This window comes from Amblyomma americanum, chromosome 11, assembly GCF_052857255.1.
Source record: "Amblyomma americanum isolate KBUSLIRL-KWMA chromosome 11, ASM5285725v1, whole genome shotgun sequence".
Classification (NCBI taxonomy): domain Eukaryota; kingdom Metazoa; phylum Arthropoda; class Arachnida; order Ixodida; family Ixodidae; genus Amblyomma; species Amblyomma americanum.
In genome coordinates this window covers 27,317,155-27,338,391 of record NC_135507.1, presented here as the reverse complement: position 1 = coordinate 27,338,391, position 21,237 = coordinate 27,317,155, and the positions used below count along the sequence as shown (strand labels likewise).

At 43.7% G+C, this 21,237-nt stretch overlaps 2 protein-coding genes across 2 annotated transcripts in view; one reads left to right on the top strand and one right to left on the bottom strand.

Annotated features, from left to right (window-relative positions):
• Nucleotides 1-30: 30 nt before the first annotated feature.
• On the bottom strand, nucleotides 31-16,018 carry LOC144110996 (protein FAM151B-like). Its single transcript, XM_077644079.1, has 7 exons — nucleotides 15,845-16,018; nucleotides 15,627-15,701; nucleotides 14,066-14,129; nucleotides 10,746-11,121; nucleotides 9,054-9,220; nucleotides 7,071-7,359; nucleotides 31-5,057 (listed from the first exon to the last, which is right to left on the bottom strand). The coding sequence occupies exons 2-6, from the start codon at nucleotides 15,631-15,633 to the stop codon at nucleotides 7,071-7,073; spliced, it is 903 nt and encodes a 300-aa protein (XP_077500205.1). The 5' UTR covers nucleotides 15,634-15,701; nucleotides 15,845-16,018; the 3' UTR covers nucleotides 31-5,057.
• A 322-nt stretch (nucleotides 16,019-16,340) lies between these two features.
• The window catches only part of cdm (importin-13-like protein cdm), a 42,821-nt gene continuing 37,924 nt past the window's right edge, over nucleotides 16,341-21,237 (top strand). Inside the window, exons 1-3 of the mRNA XM_077642705.1 lie at nucleotides 16,341-16,707; nucleotides 19,177-19,299; nucleotides 20,498-20,665. Coding sequence (XP_077498831.1) covers nucleotides 16,678-16,707; nucleotides 19,177-19,299; nucleotides 20,498-20,665 — 321 coding nt within the window. The 5' untranslated portion in view covers nucleotides 16,341-16,677. The remainder of the gene's footprint in view (nucleotides 16,708-19,176; nucleotides 19,300-20,497; nucleotides 20,666-21,237) is intronic.

The following is a 21,237-nucleotide window of genomic DNA, read 5'->3' as shown; positions in this document are numbered from 1 at the left end:
TGGTTGAACAATAAGACAGTGCTACAGTGTACTACAGTTGTGCTGTTCAAAAAAAAATTCTTTATTTGTGCTTTCTGCCAGCATTTGACAGTGAAAAGGCATACTTTCCCAGGCATTGTTTTGTGGTTTAGCAGAGTCACTTTGCTCACAACAACAACAACATTTTGAAGCAACAACTACTATACTACTACTACTAGTGCTATTCAGTACAAACGTGCATTACTATGCTATACACACTGCTAGCTGCGTGGTGCTTAAACTGCTGAAAGGCCACTGCACGTTACAAGGCTCAAGTATTGTATACACCTGACTCGCAGGACAGGATATTTGTAGCTGTCGTTGATTGTGCCATAGGAACTTAGCTCTGGGTATCCGGTCTGACTTTAGCGTCAGTGTGGTCAAGGTCCAAAGAGAAGCTCCAGAAATAAACTGTCTCCGTTTTCAGCATTGCTTTTGCACTACCACTTCAGAGGTTATCATACAGGATCATGGGGGCAGTGCCAGCAGGAGCATTAAAAACGGCGCAGCGAAAAATGGTACATACCGTGGAATCCTATTATTACATTCTTGGCTAAAATTGTTTCTGTGCTGTGAACTTTTGGTGTTTGTTTTTTCACATTCATTTCTCTTCATTGCATTTTTCTTTTTCAGGCGAGGAAAAGTTCTAGTCCGTTTGGTGAGCAGTTCCTAAACACATTGCTCGGCGGATATTAAAGTGATCCAGCAGCCATAGAATTCTCTGAGCTGATGCAGACTCTTCCAATAATAATAGTGGTGCAGCTTCCAAATATACTATCTTCCTTCCTTAAAAATGTGAGAACTTACAACTGAACAGATTTTACTGCAGGTAGATGTAGCTGCAGTTTGAAAGAGAACAGTAAGCCCTGAACACATGATCGAATTCTGTCTTTACCTGTACACCTAATTTTTTAAATGTCTCATGGGCATTATCTGTGCAGAGGACAACTACTTAGAACACAGGAAAAATGCGCGTTTTCACTCGTAGACTATGCTAAATACGGATAATGTGTTCCCTTTTAAATTGGAGCCAACTGTATGTGAGTGGTTTCTGAGTCAGTTTGAGTGCACTTATTGCTGCACCTGAACTGTATATAATCATTAATATAAATACGAAGATTTCTTTTCTCGTAATTGGAAACTTGAAAGGCACAAATGCAACATATTAGTGGCTCCATGTTAATTTCTACCAGCTACAAGGGAGAGGGGGCTTTGACAGAAGCTGTTGTCAGAGTCCTTCTCATTGGCTTTCTTTCTGCTGTGCTGACCTCTGGAGTCGTTCCATCATAAGAGGCATTTAGTTTTGTAATGCACAGCTCACCAAGAGGAATTTGGTTGAAGGCACCTAGATACATGATTCTGTCATAAAGCCAAGGTGCAACATGGCTGAGGTAGTTAAGCTAAGCTGTCGGTTACTCTTGAAATTCGGTTTTCATGTGACAAAAAAAAAAAAGAGAGGTCAAAGGCTTTTTATTTTCAGCGGTGTGTGGACAGGTGGTAGCACCTAGCATGATTAGCTAACTGTGCTGTTAACAGCAAAAGTAGTAAAAACAAATGGATTTTCTCGTGGCCATTAATTGCATCTAGGAATCTGTGCTTCCACAGCAACCGTTTTCCTGCTAATAAAAAACTTCTGCCCTGCTGCGATCAGTTTATAAACTGCACATTTCGTATTCAAATGGTCCACTGATTCATTCTATACATGAACTATTGTGTTTACAGGAATTTAAAAATGGCCTTCTTACTCAAAAGGTGCATTCAAACGAAGTGACAATGCTCCGAAATAAAGTGCGTTTGGCTTCAGTTCTGAACTCAAAATTTTTTTTTCTTATATGAAGTTTTGTCAAAAGATGTGAATGATCAGAACTGTGATATGTTTAACTTCGGGCCAAAACGAGAACCTTAAAGTAATGCACTTTTATGTGCTTTTGAAGTATGTTGAAAGGTGCCAGTCTTTGCAGTCAGATAACAACAGCTGGGCAGGCTGAAGTAACATGAAGCATTCAGAGCGGTTAAACACTGACACTGCATTTGTTCATATAAAAGGCCAGTTTTACGATCCTCTGTATTTCGGGAACTTCAAGAGGCTTGTTTCATTGTGGATCAGAAAAAGGGGAGTCTACTTTTCAGCATGTGGGCCTTATTTCGATTTTTTTCTGTGAAGAAATAAGCACCACGTGCAGCGGTTGCTGGCTATTCAGTCTTCTAAGGTGCACACTTACAGGGTATAGCTCAATGTACTCTGCACGCTCAAAGACAACATCTAAACATGATGATATTGACATACACACACACACGCACATACAGTGCCATAACACACTGCTCTTGCACTAGTCTTCTGTGGTCCCCCTTGCACATTACCAAGTCAACAACAGTTCAACAGTCCTTACCGCATGCACACTTTCGCACTCTCTTTGCTGTCTGTTAAGGCATTCCAAGGCACAGAGCTTTGACAACACTGCATGACAATACTGCATGACAACACTGCATGACTTCCTGTCACAAACAGTGCAAGTCATCTGTATGCGATTTTAAATTTTTCCATAAAAGAGAACGTGTCTTTTCCACGGCTTCATTACTTCCACCATGGTAAACAAAGTGTTGCACGTCAACAGCTGCATTGTGCTTTCCAAGTGCTCGCGACTCGGAGAAAGAACTTGCACATTTCGTGTTTGCCAAACAGTGCCTGTTTTCCATTGAACAAGGGGCCACAATCGTTCAGGTGACTGCTTGAAGAATAGCTGTTGCCAAGATTTCAGCTCGCCTTTGCGTGAACACAAAGCCTTTGCGTTTAGGCATTTTCTTTGACAAGCAAAATGTGTTTTGCAGTAAGAGGTGGCAGTGCTTAAATAGGCTCCAAATTACGTCTTGTAAACTCTATACTTTTCTTGTCTTTGAAGCTCCCTCAGTCCTCTCGGCACAACAAGAACATGCCTAGTTCAGCATGCACAACGTTCTCAGTGCATGGTAAATTGTACTACACCGTGCCACATGTTTTATGTTCACAACAAACTGTCACGATTGTGATATCATCTCTTGTGCGAGGAAGCCAGCCAGTGCTGACATTTTATTTTAATAGCGTGGCGAGTAACCTTTTGTGGAGTAGCCAGATAGAAAGACAACCCTCTAGGTGAGCTTTCCACCTTTCCCGTCATTAAAGCACCCATCACCATGGGTAGCCCGTCAGTACAATGAAAGGTGGCGAGGACTGAGAGAAATCAAAGGGACAAAGCTGACGAGTGATTCAGGGCCTCTTAAAGTGAATTTTCCTGCATAACCGGCGTCAGTCCAAGTTTATTGCATTCCTTAATGTTGTCACAGCTCTGTGTTGTCTATTTTCCAGTGTCGGACAGCATTCTCTAGAAAACTATCATCTCTCAACAACCATCTCTAAACTCATCTCTGCAACAACTACACTCCTAAGCACGCCGGTCGCTGTGTGCTTTTGTCAAGCACCAATGGCACAAGACCAGAAGCGGGCCTGTACAGTCATCCTGTGGCGCCTACCAAAATGGCTGCCATAAACCAACCCATATGCCAAGGGCCACAAGACCTTGCTAGGCTCTTTAAAGACTGTCTACAAGGCCACTGTGAAGGCATATCTCGGGATGTGGCACCTAGTCTGTGCACAAACATCAAACAGCCAAACAAGATGACATCAGCTACATGGAAAAGCTGCAAGCCTTTCGCTCACCAAGTTGCCAGGGAGTTCTGAGGTCATGTACTAATGTTACCATTGCCATCATACCACCATGTTGTAGAATAGCCGGAACTTTCAACGCTAGTTGCACACTTTGGAAAGCTGCGCTTAATAACTAGAATATGGACAGTTATTGTAATGCATCACTGCTTTTGACAAAACATGGGCCAAGTTTGCTTAGTGAGAATGGCTGATTGGGCTTGTTGGTTTACCATCTTGAGAAGGAGTATTGTGCTCAGACGAGGGATGACCATATATTCTTGTCACTTCTCGTCATCGCTGTTAAAGATTGTGTTTTTTATTTGCCCGGAGTACATGCAGTTTCTGACTTAATTTTCGGGCTTGAAGAGGGGTGAAAAAATTTTAAATAATCAGGATGTCCACATTTTAGACGTGTGAAATGTCGGTCAGTTGCTGTGTAGGTTTTTGTGCTCCTTCCAATAAATTTAGCTGTGGGTAGGAGCAGGTGTTGTATACTTTCTTTATCTCTCATCTATGCATGCTATTTCTTCTCGGGGTTGCTGTATTCAAGTTGTGTTGGTGGCAGAACCTTTATTTTGTCTGGGATTAATTCACAGCATAGTCAAAGGCACACTGATAACGTTTTTCGCATTTTGGCCTTTTACAAGGACATGTCACCATTAGTACTTTGGCTTCGGGCTAAGTCACAGCATGGCAGTACTACGGCAGTAACAACACACATGCGCCAAGCAAAAGCTCTCTGCCATAGCTCGGAGAGTCACAGGGCTGCAAGAATAGCTGCACGTTCAAAGTGCCCGGGGAGAGCAAGCTTTCAAACTGCTTGAGACAAAAAATACACTATAAGATTGCCCTTAAACTGGCAACTACTTATGCTAACATCTTAGCACCATACACATAGCTGCAGTATCACTGCAAGTGGCATACCGCGACACACCGAGCACAAAAAAGGGCAAGTTCAACGTTTTTACAATTTGCAGTGCATAAGGTATGAAGCTCGTTGTAAAGACACAGTTACGTAAGCACTTTCAGTATGCCAGCAGGCCTGGTTCTAGCTTCAACAGCATGGCCACAAATGAGGACTGCTGTCTTGAGGCTGTTGCAGGCATGCTTATGCTTCCTACATATTCCTGTGACAGCCTCACATCTGGTACCACAGTTGAGTGTGGAGCTATGGGAAGGTGTCATTATCTTCATCATCATTGGCATGGCAAACAGTCTAGGTGATTCTGGATGCTCTCTTGATTGCTTCATGGTCACAGGTACATGCTGTGGATGTGTCATTCTCGGGTGCGTTGCCAGTTTCTAATGGCCGGCCAACGATGACAGTAGTCGGGTGGTAAATTCCAGAGGTGGTGACCTGACGAAACACGTAAGTAAGATTTGGAAAATGCACAAAGCACTCTGTGCCGAGAGCCAACTTTGAATTTTCACAGCTACAGCCATGGCTTTCGTCATCTCGACAAGTAGAAGGAACATGACAATGCTTTGTGCATGAAAGAGCTATTTGTAGAATTTACTGCCTTGTTGGCTGCAATTGAAGGACTTTTTTGCAACAAAAAAACTCACAGGACGGTTACAAACTGATGAAGGGTGGTAATTTTGGCCTGCTGGTTCATCACAGAAGAGGAAAATATGCAGCGCAAAAAACGCATGGATGACAGAAGTAAGACAAACGCAAGCGGTTACGACTGCTCAACGCGAGGTTCAGCGGTAGCTGTTTAGGTGTTTAGTTTTGGGGATATTTTGAGGTAGGAAAGGTACAGTGACCTCATATCGCACTGGCGTAGTGGTCAAGTGATGCACCCCTCCAATGGCAGGCGGCTGTTCCAAACAGAGCCACCCGTAGGCTTATGCGACCCAGGGTGACCGCACAACCGGTGAGTGCGGTTGCGGGTGCTAACGTACCCACCGGTTACGCAGACGACGGCGACTAGAAAGCCAGGGACGGGCGCCTAGCAGATATCGCTGTAAAAATGCAAGCTGTTGGTGAGTGGTACACAGGCCTCACAATGCAAGAGCAACAGTCTGAGTGTGTCACTGTGCTGTCTGCCCTCATACACATACTATGTGTGAAGCATGAAGTGTGTGCTTGCCTGCCTATATCATTTTTAAAGCGAGCAAGCTACGACAGCATGCGTGTTGAGTCTTGAATCTCGGAGACTTCTACCTGCACCCATCGATAGCAAGTTGTGGTGCGGGATGAGTTGGTTAGCAACGAATCTCAGCAAAGCAGCGTAAAGGACACAGAAACACAGATGTGTTGTTGGTTCTATCTTTATGTGCACCTTTTGCACTATTTTACCTGGATTTGGAACTAAGCCAATCAGTGAAAAGGTTCCTCACTTGCACTTACAACTAACTTAAGATGCATCTGTAGTATTGTTTACGACTGACAGCCCCTGCTGCATACAATCTTGAGCAAAATGTGCATTTTCCCAGCTGTAAACAAACAGCACACAGTTGGCATCTCATTGAAGCAGTTGCATGCATCAAAATTGTTCCGTGGGTTAGGTGACAAAAGAATGGGTGAAATGTTAACAAGGGAATTTAGCCGATAGAAACGTGCGAAACAAATGGCCAAAGGAAGCGTTAGAGCCAAGATATTGCCTGTGCACCTCATTTGAGAATGCAGTCTGTACTCTCTGTGCAAGGGCAACTATTTTCCAGAACTGAGGCCATATTTTCTAACGGTTTGCTTCGTTTCCCTTCCTTTTGGTCCTCTTGTCATTGCTTGCGGCTTTCCAGTAATGTAGGCCACAGCATATGGTGTTACAATAGAATCTCAATCATACGAATCCCATGAGGTCACGAAAAATATTCGTATCATCTGAAATTCGCATAATCCAAAACGAACAAAATTTGTGCACAGAATTTAAGCAAATCTGTTTTCGGCTCACGTTGTTAACTTAAGGTCGTGCTCCCCAGTGCAGTCTGGCTAGGGAATTTCACAGATTCATATCATCTCGAAATTCGTACCAAACGGGATAGAATTATTGAGATTCTACTGTAAACTTATATGCGTAAACACATCCATGCCAGTGTACTTTAGTGGAAATGGTTATGATAATCAAAATGTGTTTTCTCAGCTGCTGACAGGTAACTTCATTCTAAAAGGATGAAAATTTGGCACCATTGCGGTTACAAGCTTTATTTGTGGTAGCATGCTCAGCGTGGCCACTGACTGACCGTTGCCGTTGCTGCAAAGCGAGCTAGCACGATGATACATTTAACAAGCGTCAAAAAGAAAAAGCAAGAAAGGAAAAAACGAATTGATGCATGGTCACAAGTGGCATCATGACAAGACAAAATGGAAAATGAAACAAATCCTTACGATGTACTTTTAATTGGCCAATTTTTTTATGAAGCTCACCTAGCAGAGGGGTAGGAAGGCCTGCAGCAGATCATGCGGCAGGTCATAGTAGACGAGGGAAGGACTGAAGGCTGAGCGCAGTGCAGCGAGATCCGGCAATGCGGCGGCCCAGGGCTCGCCACGGCGCGCGAACACGGTCAGCGAGGACCGTGGCACTTGTGCCAGCAGCCGCTGCAGGTCGCCCAGCGAGCGGCGTGCCAGCGGAAGCCACACAGGGAAGCTCACGGGTTGTCCCAGGTTGTACTCTCGAACGAGAGCGCCCATGCTCTCAACCATCTCCCGTGTGTACCTAGAAAAGGGGCGACAGAGAAAAATAGTTTGTTTCTGACGAACACTGCAGGTTGAGAAATTTGAGTCTGGCTTCCTGCTGAGGTGTTGGTCTTTGCGGTATTATGTTATGAGATAGCATAGAAGCCTGCTCGTTGGAGCGAAAACCCAGTGACCACCGTTGTCACACCTGGCAAGCGGCCAACCATCCTCTTCACCCCTTCCCCTCCCCCAGTGATCCCTCTCTCCCCCGTCACTCTCTCCACTTGTAAGGTAGAGGAGGGAGACGCTAGACTAAAAATGACTCGTCTAATATGAACGACTAAGATGGGCACAGAAAAAATGAAAAGAAGCGAGCAGAATCCGAACAGAATCAGATTTGGAATACAAGCAGAACTGGAATAGAATCAAGAATGGAATGCTATCGCATTTCCTCCGCATCAGTTGTAAGTGATCGCCCCTAAATTTTGAGGTTTTATCACATCCCAAAGCTGCACATGAGCGATGAGTGACGCAGCAGTAAGAGGCTCCGAATTAATTTCAGCCGGCTCGGTTTTTTTTTTTATCACACTGAAATTGCACAGCTCACGGCACTTCTGCATTTCACCTCAGCCGAAATGCAACTGCAAAGTCTTCAGATTTAATTTTACGAACTTAAACTGAGCAGCCAAATGCCACAACCGCTAAGCCACCATAGCGATCGAGACGTAAATTTCTCCATACTGCTTCAGTGCGTCTCTACACGAATGTAAAGGTGATAACTGAAGAATCATTGATAGCTTGTGGCATTCAGAAAAGAAACAAGGTGCTGAAGTCAGCGGGGAAACTCCAAAGCCATCCATTACTGCTTTGCACTTAATGAGGTGAAACCACTTTTAAACAGAAATTTAGGCAACATCTCCATTTGCTTATCTTTTTTTAAAAAAATCTGCGGGCTTTAACAGAAGGTGTATGTGCTAATTAATAGATAATGGTGAAAAAAAATAAAGGTGAAAAAGTAAAGAAAAGCCAGCTTTTTGTTTGAGCGTACTTGTGAACAAGTCAGAGGCCATGTAAGTATACAGTTTGCAATTAGGGATTGGTAGAATAACCACGCTAAGGACCCTGTGTGATGGCATTAACCCTTTGACACTCTATGTACACAACTGTGTACAAAGCAAACCCGCAACTTTTCTTGAGAGTGATTGCACCTAGCAGTGATTTCTTTATTTCAGAAGAATTTTGAATCTTTCATGTGGTGAACAGGGTGGTTTTTTATGCTATAATAGGGAATGCAGTAAATAAAATTTCGCGAAACAGTGAGCACGGTAGCACGTCGTCTGCCATTTTTGTGAAGACATATTTTGCCGCCAATAGTAACGTCATTTTCTTTTTCACAATTTCAAGCATAATGTGCACATTTGAAATAAAAATTATTGCCACGATCCTTCGGGTGTTTACTTGATAGGTCACGGCATTTCGACGTCACTATTTTGATCAATTGTGACACTTTGTATGAAATTTTGCACATCCCTGCAGTAAAATAACTACTAGTATTTGGCGCTGGAAAACTAACAAATGGTCATTTTTAATGCCTGAATACACTATTTAGGCAGGAAAATGTTTCTTTTCAATGAAACAAAAAATGGCGTTTCAAAGGTGTAAATAGAAATCTAAATTTGGTCCCAACAGATGCATATCTTGACTTAGCTGTCAGGACATGCCAGGAAAACCTACCCCATCTTGATACAGGAGCCCTCCTGGGTTGTCCAGCCAAGGGAAATAATGGAGCGAGGAAAACGTGTCCGGCAAAGTGTCAGGAACGTCCAGGCATCCACGGGAGGTACAGCTGCGCAATCTGGTCCTGGCAGCACGTCAGCATTGAGCACCACAGGCCCTTGCAACTGCGTGAGAGTGAAACTCAAGGGCTGGCTAACGTGCTGGTATGACTGAGAAATTCAGTTCTCATAACTTACGCTGCTGGCACTGTCCCGGAAGAGCATCAGGGTCAAGTGCAAAAGACGTTCTGTGTGCACATATGCGGGTGCTCATAGAAACTTTAAAAAAACGGAACTCATGATAAAGCTTAATTTTTAGTTGCGGTGCCTGGCATTAAGGCCGCTCCTCAAAGTCAAATTGTGCAGGCCATGTAAAGAAGTGTGGAGCACGCCCTTTAGATCTTGGTTACTAGTTTACAATGCCAACAGATTAACCTTTCTTTCGGCATCTGTGTTCTGAAAACTTTCGTAAGCACCATGGCATACATTGTCACTTCTATATCTGACTGCACTTTTTGTGCCACTGATTAAAGAAAAGCTGCACTTTCTTTTAATTCATTTTTTCAGTGCTGTGAGCAGCCTTTTGCTTGCTTGTTTTGTGAAAATGCAAGCCTAGCTCACCACACATTCATGCCTGGCTTCCACCCACCACAGAAGAACTGCAGTGAGATGGTGGCGACCATGCCAACCGTGCATATTCGAGTCAGGAGAATTTTTGTTTGGAACATCTGCTCATCGTGCTCTCATAACAGCCAGGGATGCACTCACATTATTTTCTCGCCAATGCAAAAGCAATACAAAAACGCACTTAATCAAAATCATCATTGCTGCTGGTGCTCAGAAACTCTGCAGCTTCTCGCAAACACAAGTTGTCTATGGGCACGCATCTCATTTAATGTAGTGCAAACTGTAAGCAGGTGCATGTGAGTATTAAATGCTAATCCTCTCGAACTTTCGAGAATATAAACAAGTAGATTGACAGACGCCAACTGCGTAACCACAAGAAAGCTGGTAGCAACGCTATATTAAGTGGATGACAAGGCCTGCGCATGCATTTTTATTTTTGAAGCAGCTGTAGGGTGCTAGTGTCAAGCTGCACTGCCTGGACCTGCATTACATGTTCAGGGCAACTTTGTGGGAATTGATAAGCCTAGTGCAGCGAGTGCTGCTAAATCAGACACCTTCAATGAAGGGGCCGTTGTCAACACACAGTGCAATCATACCATATGCTCCTAGGCATGAAAGAAGTCTTGTATGTCGTTCTAGAAAGAATATGTCGATGACAACATCTTTGAAAGATGCCAGTCTGGCAGGCTCAAAGTTGGAGGAATAAAATATTACACCACCTGTGCTCTCAGAGAAAGTGCCAATGTTTCAAGCCTGATCTCGTCATATCTTCTGGAGAGAATAACGTACTTGCCAAGTTTGTGACAGGAGCAGCTTTTATGCACTAAGCAATCTTTAGTTTACGGTCATTTAGCAGGGTTTGTATGTTGAAAGCCATCGGCACATTACACGTTACTTAAGGATGTTTTTAACGAAGAGAGAAGATCAGTCTCGAAACATTGAGACCCTTTTTGGGGCACAGCAGGCATGGTTCTCCATGGCTTTGCAGGAGACGGCATTCACAAGCCCACGATCCACAGGTCACCTTGTCGATGTAGCGCGCCAGTATACGGCAGGCAGGTTCAACGACTTCTGTGGACTTGAAGTCCAGTTTTAGGCCCTTGGGCATGCCGCAGAGGGCCAGCTCGTGCAGCCACTCGTCCAGTGTGAGGTCTCCGTTTCCGCCGCTGCCCCCGAATCCTGCTGCAATGGGTGAGTGCGCCATGACAGGCACTGGATAGCGACCACTGGCACCCATGCTGACATCTCCCTCGAGCACCATGCCTGGACCACGTAGTGCCATCCCTAGTCGCTGGCGGCTGTTGACTGCATGCTCCCAGACAATCTTAAGCCCATCGCCAGCTGCCTGTGGAAAGTAATCCACCAGCAACGGCGCCACCGGGCCCGTGCTGGGACGGCCCCTGCAAACAAAACTGGAGATTGATTCCTAGCAAGAGCGAAAACAAACTGTGTCAGGGTATAGTTCTAAGGTGCAAGTTGTAGCAAGGTAGCAGAATGATGCTAGCTGTCTTAGTTCACCTTATGGACCTCTCCTTTTAACAAGTTCAACTTAAATCATTCCTCCCTTGAATTGTCCGTCAACCTATATTCTTACCTTGCCATATGCGACCTCAATGTGCGAACTAGGCCATCATAAATGCATAATCGAGTTAGAGTACTGAACAAGAACTAGATTTTCTCAGTTGCTCCACATCCATGTGGTTTTCCCCCTTGTGGATAGTAATTATAGTTGTTGACCTGTTAGATATTGTCGTGCGCTATCTATGGAACCTGAAGAAACAAGAAATGCGTACAAAAAGAAGCTCGGTATCTTCCCCCTGACGCACCAAGCTCGGGTCGACCTGCCTATGTAAATAGCATTTGTGAATAGAACCTGTAACAACATCTTGGAATGACTTCTGAATTTTTCACTTACTTGCACACTTAGAGACACAGCTACCATGTGCAGTGAAAAGTGGACGATGAGCTTCATTTCTTCATATAACCGACAATGTTTGTGACCATATGTACTCAAAGGAATGTGTTTCCGCTTCCCAACTTCCAAAATGTGGAGCAGCATTTTGCTGCTTTTCCACAAACTGAGGGCAGAAACAAATGGAATCATCCCACACATTTTGATGACCAGTTGGATTACTCTGCTAGAGCCGATAAACCAGTGTACTTGGCAATACGTAACTTGTACCTTTGTTGTTATAACATTCATACACACATTACAGTGATGCATATTTTTAGCCATGGATTAAGCTGCCAAAAAGGCTCACAGTCTGCAGAAATTTTAGCAGGAAATGGGGGGGCTAGCTTAGTAAATAATGAGATTGGATACCTTAGCGCTTGAGGGGAATATGGTAATTAAAACTATTTTGGCTAGTTCTAGGTAAAGTTTTATGAAGATTCTCACAGACAACTAATTGTGCTGCCATCCGAATAAAAGCCAGTTTTAAGCTATTTCATAGATTTCTAGTAATTTATAAACACCCCAACAAAGTCATCGTAATTATAGTAATTGGTTAATTAAGAAATATATTTAATAGATTTTTATTCTAGTGTGTTCACAAGGCCCTCTTATATCCAATGAAACTGTTATCTTATCCTTGTCCTCTTTACAGGTTACGTGCATTTATAAAATAAGAAAATGTTACTCCTTGTGCTTACGTGAAGTAATTTCTACAAGAAGAAAAATGAATCACGGATTGGCTGGAGTAACACGGAACAAAATTGGACAGCTTTTCTGTTCTCCCAAAATGTCTGGAGACTCGTTCACAAAAGATAGGAGGATTTTATTCTCAGTCATTCTGGAATAGTGGGGGGATGGATGCTGCTTAAAATGTGACGCCTGAAAAAAGTGACGCCCTACAAGCAATCTGTTGTACTGTGTGCATATTGGACTGCTGTGCTGGAATACCTCACAACATTTAAGGATAGGAGAAAGTAACCAAGAACAACCACTGATACCTGAAGTCAAAAATGTTTATTTGTGAGTTTGGCCTTTTTATTTGCAGTGCCACCTTTCCTTTCCTTAGTTACTTTTTTCTCACTTTTTCTGACTTTCTTAACTGCACCTTTGTACAATTAAGGAAATGAGTGACCAAAATAAGCAAAAAATAATTAGAGGTAACTAAGGAGGTGGTAAGCAGCTGCAATTCCATTAGTGCTGTTGCATTGCAGAACAGTATAGCTAAAGCTGTCTGTGTTGTTCATCCTTTGTCAACATGCAGAAGAAAAGGAAAAAAGGCTTTCATGATGGTAGGTTCTTTGTGAAAGCTTAAGTGCTTTCTCACTGCCAGTCAATGATTTTTTGATGACACCTGTGCGGAAATCAGGAAGCTGCTTACTTAAGTTTGATTTAATAAGTACGAAGCTAATATAGGGATATTCACAGGTATCACAGTGGCTCCCATTTCGTTATAAATGGAGCACGATGAAAGGCCATGCGCATTTTCAATAGACTTAATTGCCGCCTGCTCCGCCTTGCACCCATGAAGCTGCGCAATGGATAACAAAATGGCATCCGTGACGTGCTGGTATCGAGGTATAAAGGTACTGGTATCAAGAATGGCCCTTTAGTTCATGAAAAAGAAAGTGTTGTCTACTTACTCTAGAAATGTTTCTTGAGATGCACATATCCTACCTGGTCACAATAGCACATAAGAGAGACAAAATGATGTGTGTTCATATATATTAAAGTTTTAGGGAATTGATTATGAGATAGTGTTTCACTCTGCCTGAAGAAAACTGTTTAAAAGTAAAGATGAAAAACACAAAATATTTCTCACAGTCATGCGGTGTGAGCTTTGAGCAACAAATTTGGTTTTCAGTATGTGTATCACTTTGGGAAATAAAATATTTATTGAACTACTCAAAGCTACGTCGACTAGCAGCATCGAATGTGAAGAAATTAATGAGGAGTTTGCTGTACCACTTGTTTCCTTAAAGATTTTAGAAATGATGCAGAAGCCACAGAAATATTAAGTCTGGTTATAGAGCCTAAGTGAAAGTTAAAATATACACTCAAGCATTGAGCCAGTGCAGTACACCTTTAGATTCTAGGCTGCATTTAGCCCTGGGGATAAAAAAATGTATATATATTTTTTTTATAGTATATATATTTTTTTTATAGAGCCTTTAGCGAGCACACTTTTGTTGACTAACGGTATAGTTGTAGCATGTCATTATGCACCATTCAAAAATGTGTTTAATTTGGTTTCAGCTTGTACATGTTTAACTTGAGCACCGAGTTCACTGTTTGCTTACTACCAGTCAGCGTTCAAGTGAGCACGGCCAAGCACAATGTCTGACTGACATCAGCTAGAACAGGCGGAAACAGTGTGGTGCCTTCATGCTTACCCAGCATTGTTGGCCCCAGGACAATGTACTCTGTGGGCCGCCTTGAAGTCTTCATAATGTGTGGCTTCAAGAAAGGAAGCAGACACAAGAGGAGATAAGCTGAATGTGCAGAAATTAACATTTTGTTCTCATAGCTGTGTAAATATGTGTAAGCATATAAACACTCAAAGTATAAGTAAATTTCTTTTGCTTGCAAGTTGGAACACGCACACACACACACAAGAATAACTGTGTGAACAAATAAGGGGAAAATATGCATGAACATAAAAAGAAAACTTAGTGCATGCAACAGCACTTTGCTGCTTATATGGTGTAAAATTTATTGAGTGGTTTACTCACTCTATAGTTGGCAGTGCATAAAACTGTTTGTGCAGGTAGTATCAGTATCATATATCTTTCCATGTTTCATGTGAGAAAGGCGAAGAAAAAATCTAATGAAATTACACTGATTTAATGCTTCACTTGCAATCTTTACATTGGAAAGGTGCGCCACCCTATTTTATATTTCTGCTAATGGTGCTGATTTTTTTTGCAAAATTAATAAAACTCCTTTAAAACTGAACAAAAACCTGCTCATGCAGGAAAACGATCCCAAACGCATAAATCTGCAGAGAGTTTCTTCATGCTGTGTATTGAGGTAGAAGCCTTCACGTCTTAATATGGTTCATATATATATTAAAAATGACCTGCCTGACCAGGCATAGTAGCACGGCAGCCAAGGTGCTCATGCACGTAGAAAAACACAGCATTCGTATTGTTCACCAGGTTATTGTTGATATATGTTATTTTGATCTCGTAAAATTAAAAATAATGCAGGTTCAATATTGTACCATTAATTATATATAACCAAGGCATATATCCTGGGAGCTGTGTATATAGTGGTGATTATGTAGAATAATGCTTAGAAATACATGGACGTTCTCATGTGAGTTATGAACAAAGTGAACATCACATACCCATAATTAATTATATTGTGCTAACTCACAATCATAATCAACTTTTCGTTAAGCATATATATTATTAGCGCCGGTATATGTCATTGTATCACCAACTGCGCTTTTGCCATTTTTGTTAAGAAACCGCCAAAGCGCGTTTAAGCGCGATTGACCCAGAAAAACGTAGTAAAAAAAAATTAGGAGTCGAACGTCGGCAAAATCAATTCCGGGTGCACAAGCACATCCGAAATGTTAATAACGTCACGGCCCCGCTATAATTTCATTAGGCGCGCGCGTCAGCGCCCAGGAATGCGATCGCTCGAGCAAGATTGGATTAACGAGTCTTCCGTTATTTCCACTTGCACTCGAGCGATCGCAGCCTTTTTATACGCAGCGCAACAGCACGCGATTGTTGCACGCGCGTTATAAAACCACTAAGCGATCGCGCGCAAGTGCGCGCGCGCTCCAGAGAGCAGAAATCAAAACGCCTGACGTGCGCGATTTGCACCGTGTAACGCGCAAAGTTCACTGGCCACCGCATATGCGCAGCCCCAAGGAACGGCGTTGACGTTAAGGAAAGCGAGCCCCACCGAACGGTGCGACTCACAAAGAGCCGAAGCGCTTACCCGACATTCGGATCGGAGCTCCTCAGGTCCGGGCGGGCAACGGTACCGCTTCCATTCAGAGGGCACTGGCCTCGACTGGGAAGGTCAATGACACCCTCAGCCAGCTGAGCTAACGCCGCGCCGCTTGACACAGAAACAATGCTCCCCACCTCCTCCTTTTTTCACTGCCTTCCCTCTTTCTCGGCACCAGCGCAATAGAGTGCGAAGCTCTCTCTCACCCGACCATCGGCGTCTTCGCCCTTAGGACGAACGCTGCGTTTGACGAGCCCGGGTTCGCTGTGGCAGCGCGCTTTTCGACGCGGCGGGAAGTTGGCGGTGCGTTGGACGAACGCTCCGTGCGTTGCGCGGCGGAGAGGAGTATGCCTCGCGCGGCGGCGGCCGCCAACGAAAACGGAACCGACCGGCGGCACACGTGCCAGGACGGGAAATTTGACTTCAGTGCACCAACTTATGCTTCACGAGAAAAGACTAATCGTTCGAGAATACCGCACTAAAACAGATGGCGCTGTTGTCGCTAGTGACAAAATTTAGTTGGGGGGGGGGAGAAGGGGTGAGGGAGATAATACACGCATTTCATAGGCTACTATTACGCTAAAAATACTAAGTTTTAGTTGGCTTCATAAGTTTCATAAGTTGGCGCAGGTTGTGGAACCAGTAGAAGCGCTAGTCTTTTCCCACCGCCACCAACACCCTGGTGTCGCTGCGATCATAGTTAGTGTCATGGTGGCGCCCACAGTTGACGAGTGGGTCTGTGCGGGCTATGTTCTCATTCATTGACAGAGAACAGAGCCTGGCAGCGACTGGTTTAACAAGTGATCTCGTTTACTTGTCTAGCCTGTTCGCGCGTTCCTGCTGTATAGGTTCCGTCGGGCCACCGCGCTTACACTGACTGAGCTTTGAGCTCCGGTCCAGCGTTTCTCGGTTTTATTGAGCCACTCCGGTGTTCTGTGTCAGGGGGCTCACCGCTCAAAAAGTTTTCAAAGTTTCTCAACTGTAGTGAAGTAGCCTTTCTCGGACGCTCTGTTGTAACCCAGGCACTGGAAACCACGCAATGAACTTCAATGTGGAGACCGTTGAAGCGGTAAGCGTCGGAACGCCGGCCAACTTTTTTTTTGCGTTGCGCGGCGTGTGAGCTTAACGCAATTTTTCCAGTAACTGCAAGAGTAATCCTGCATTTTTAGACTGTGAAATTGCGTGTCATTCATCACAATAGATGCGTGGAACTTTGTTAAGCTGCAGCACGAATGCTTTTGCTTCGTGTCGCGATTTTCATCTTGTGATGCTGCTGAAGACGCTTGCGTCTAGCGCATGAAGCCTAGGGTGCCTTGATGCCAGCATCCCTGCACCAATTAATGTTGTGCACCAAGGGAACCGCACTGTCTCCCTAGAGCAAGTGCATGACTCTACAGTACAGAAAAAATTTCGTTGGAGTTTGTGGTTTTACAATAAATATATCAATTTTTCCGCCTTGGGAACCGCCGCGGTGGCTGAGTGGTTATGGCACTCGGCTGCTGGCCCGAAAGACGCGGTTTCGATCCCGGCCGCGGCGGTCGAATTTCGATGTAGGCGAAATTCTAGAGGCCCGTGTACTGTGCGATGTCAGTGCACGTTAAAGAACCCGAGGTGGTCGAAATTCCCGGAGCCCTTCACTACGGCGTCTCTCATAGCCCGAGTCGCTTTAGGGCGTTAAACCCCCATAAACCAATTTTCCACCTTAGGTAAGTCCCTGTTATAACGATGATAAGTGTCAGCAACCTTCTCCTGTGTAAAGGCCGTCGGTGTAGTATGTCGTGGGCGAAAATTCCTGTCTTTACGTAATAGCCAGTGAGAACTTTAGTTGGGTAGGCTGGCGGTGAACGTATCGATAGTGTACTGTGTGGTCATGTGATCTTGGTGGGAGGGCACTCTCGTGAGGATTGGTTTGAATTGAGCAGCTGATGCAATCACTTCAGCAATTAACCGCCTGTGTCTTGGCCACTCCCCCGTAGTGGGTATGTGCCAGCAACGTCTGAGGCCTTCCTTCCTTCCTTCAAGGCGCCTGTGCGATGTCAGCGCACATTAAAGCCAGGTTAAATTGCATGGTTCTGCTCGCCATCATTGAGTCCCTCATAGCCTCTGTGTCGGTTCGGGACGTTAAAGTTCACAATTTACACTAAAAATTACAATGAAACTTTTTTTTTTGGCATCACAGATTTTGTCTAAGCTTTATTATGCATCCACAAAATGGAATCCAGATTGGTTGGATCAAACCGACCGCTTGAATTCTTGCATAGCCCAACAAGCTGCAATACAACAGTTGCAGTGGCATGTCTGAAATGTCCCCAGAAAGTGTAATCAATAGGCGATTGTCCCATGTGCTTTATGCAATAGCATAAGAAGCTCATTCTGCGGAAAACCCGACGACCTGCATCACTCGGAAAAAATTCCAAAAGTTTCAGATGAAGCTAACGAATTGGGGGAGGGGCCAAATGAAGTCAAAAATTGACGAGAACGTTCCTCTAATGGTGGTATTTCAGAATATAGAAATAATTCATTAAGAGAAATTAGCCGGAACTAGGGTTCGAACCCAGACCCTCTGCATGCCAGGCACCTCAACGTGCTCGCCTGGTGCTCCTGTACCAACGCTTGATGAGGCACTGGCTTGATTCAATACCTTTCGTGGCCTATGTTTTGCTGGTTTATGGCTTATGGGGGTTTAACATCCCAAAGCGACTCAGGTTATGAGAGATGCCGTAGTGAAGGGCTCCGGGAATTTCGATCACCTGGGGTTCTTTAACGTGCACTGACATCGCACAGTACACGGGCCTCTAGAATTTCGCCTCCATCGAAATTCGACCGCCGCGGCCGGGATCGAACCCGCGTGTTTCGGGCCAGCAGCCGAGCGCCATTACCACTCAGCCACCGCGGTGGCCGGCCGATGCGTTGCGTTCCAGGCAGTGTATTAGAGGGGCAGCTAGTGAGTGCGTTGTGGTGTGTGTGACTTAGTAACGAGTGTTTGAAATGTATACTGATGTTATAATTTTAAAAAAATTTAACCAAATATAAATATGATAATTAGGCATCAGAAATTGCATGGAATGAAAAGGTGGTGTTATGGTGGTTCATTGTGCTGAAACAAATGTGTATGAGTAAAAATGAGAAAGAAAAAAAGTGCTATTGCTTACACTGCAGCAGCAAAGTTGCAGGAATTGGGCAGCAAGGAATTTTTATTGTGATTTATGTTCACTAACATCAATAATCATCAGCTAATGTTCAGATACCATCATTATTCATAACTTTTTCTAAGCATGACCCGACTTATTCCTTTTTTCAAAATTAAAATATTTTCTCACTGTCAGAGAATTTTTGGCTGAGAGGATGTCATTGCGTTGCGCTTGTGAGCCACAGTGAGAAAATTGTAAAGTCACTGAGTGTTGCCGTCATGGGAAGAGCATGCCAAGTTGAGGAACAAAATTTGCAGTTTAAAAAGAAGTATGAATCCATACATGCTTTGTGCGTGCATGCTTGTGCATGTATTTTTGCTCATGAATTCTGCTTCCATTTATTGCAGGCACTATGCGAGCTGTACTGTAATGCAGGCACTGGTTCTGCAGCAGCAAATCAGTACCTAATGGCAATGCAGGGCTCAGTTCAGGCGTGGGACATTGCCTGGCAGCTCCTCGACATGGCTAAGGTGAGTCTTGCCAGTCTGACACAACCTAATCATTTTTATCAATTTGCCGAACATCTAAAGTGGTAGTAAAGAGAGGAAGTAAATTATGTAACACCTTCACCTTTTTCCTGGTGCCACCCTTTTTAAAGCAATAGCTGTCAATGGCATAATCATAGTCCTCATTGACTAGGAATGTGGTTACCGAAAACTATCTTGCAACGCTGTTAACCATTGAGAATGCTGTTCTGGTGGGTCAGGAAATTCTGTGTGCTATGGAGGAAAACTATGGTATGCTTACATGAATCAGCAATAGTAGCCCCACACTTTATAAGTCCATGAAGGAGTTCAAGGAGCATGGGATTAAGTGCCGGTTGATACAGCACAATTTAAAACGAGAACTGCGCCAGGGGACAGGACGTGGAGGAGGCGTGTCGTCTCCAATAATCTTGTCTTGAAAGAACTGTTATTCAAAGATGAATTAAAGCTTGTCGTTGTTCCTTGTAATACAGTTGCTTCCATTATTCACTGGCCAAACATTTGTCTGACAGGACTGCTGTTGTATCTCATTTGGCTTGAAGAACATAGCTCAGGTTTGAAGAATGACCTGCTTTCCACGGCTTGTAATCTAACAGCGAGTGGTTTTGGGAGCTGAGGAGAAGTGTTAGTGAAACATGTTATGAACTTTGCCAGGAAGCATTGACTGCTTATGCAATCATATTTAGGCCGGTTATATTTCTTTCAATTTTTCTGCCCTAATTGTTTATTCATTAGCTCGCATTGTAATTGACACCTTATGAGGACCCGTCTAGATGAGGCAACTAAAATGGCACAGGATAAATTGGCGAACACTGATAGGCGCAGTGACGGGATTACCGTATTTATTGTTATAACACACTTTTTTCCCTCAACATTTTGTGAAAATTTGGAGGTGTATTCATTACATGGGGCAATATATTAGCAGATATATTATACTCTGACAAAAAAAAATCTAAAATGTGTGTATTTGTTGCGCTAATGCATCCGTTGTGCTAGCGAATATGGTATACACCAAGGCGACGGCGCCTGGAAACTGCTTGAAAATTTCTATCTTAACTTACAACCCATTGATAAATCAGGGTATTACTATTGTTCCGGTTCAATATCAGAATTGTTTTTCAGAAAATGTTCTTACTTACTGAGAGAGAGACAAAAAAAAAAAGGCTTCATAAATGTGTTTCAGCCAGTAGAGGTGCAGTACTTTGGTGCGACGACCCTGCACACCAAGTTGTCACGGCACTGGCACCAGCTGCCTGAGTGGCAGTATGAAGACATGCGGACCCGGCTGCTTCAGGCTGTAGTGCTGTACGCGCGTGGGCCAAAGGTTGTCCTCACCAAAGTTCTGGTAGCGGTAAGTACGGGCTGTGCAAATTACTTTGAGAATGCAGTACTCAGACTCCTGGTTGTAATTTTGCTGTGTGCTGCTGTGTCTACGTGCATGATATATATGCATTTTTTTTTTCCCCAAGGGTTTACAAAAATTTTAGGGACGCCTTCACTGCAAGAAGCAGCATATCTAGCATAAAAAAGTTCATATTTTGATAACAAAAATACCTGGTGCTACACATTCGTTACGGCAGTGTCCGTGTTGTGAGTAAATCAGTATATTTCAATCCTTCCTTTATGTCCTGCGCTGTTAGCACTTACTTGAGGGCTGTAAAATTTTTAATGGTTAAATGTCAATTGCTGTGCTTGTTTCTCACTGTACACATGAATGTACAGTTTGCCAATTTTTTTTATTTGTTTTACGTCTGCCTGCATTTTTTTCAGTCTCTGTGAGCAGCAAATGTATGGTGCCTTCAATGTTTCATTGCTAGCCTGTTCAGTAATTTTCTTTGCATTTATGTTTAAAAGTGTAGTAGTAGGAGTAGTAGTAATCCGGGCTTTTTTTTTCCCCTTACATTGATGTTTAAAATTTTTGCT

Coding starts and splice junctions, on each gene's coding strand:
- LOC144110996 (XM_077644079.1), bottom strand. Junction 11,122..14,065: donor CCTGGGGCCAACAATGCTGG/GTAAGCATGAAG, acceptor TTTTGTTTGCAG/GGGCCGTCCCAGCACGGGCC. Junction 9,221..10,745: donor TGGCGCGCTACATCGACAAG/GTGACCTGTGGA, acceptor ACTCTCACGCAG/TTGCAAGGGCCTGTGGTGCT.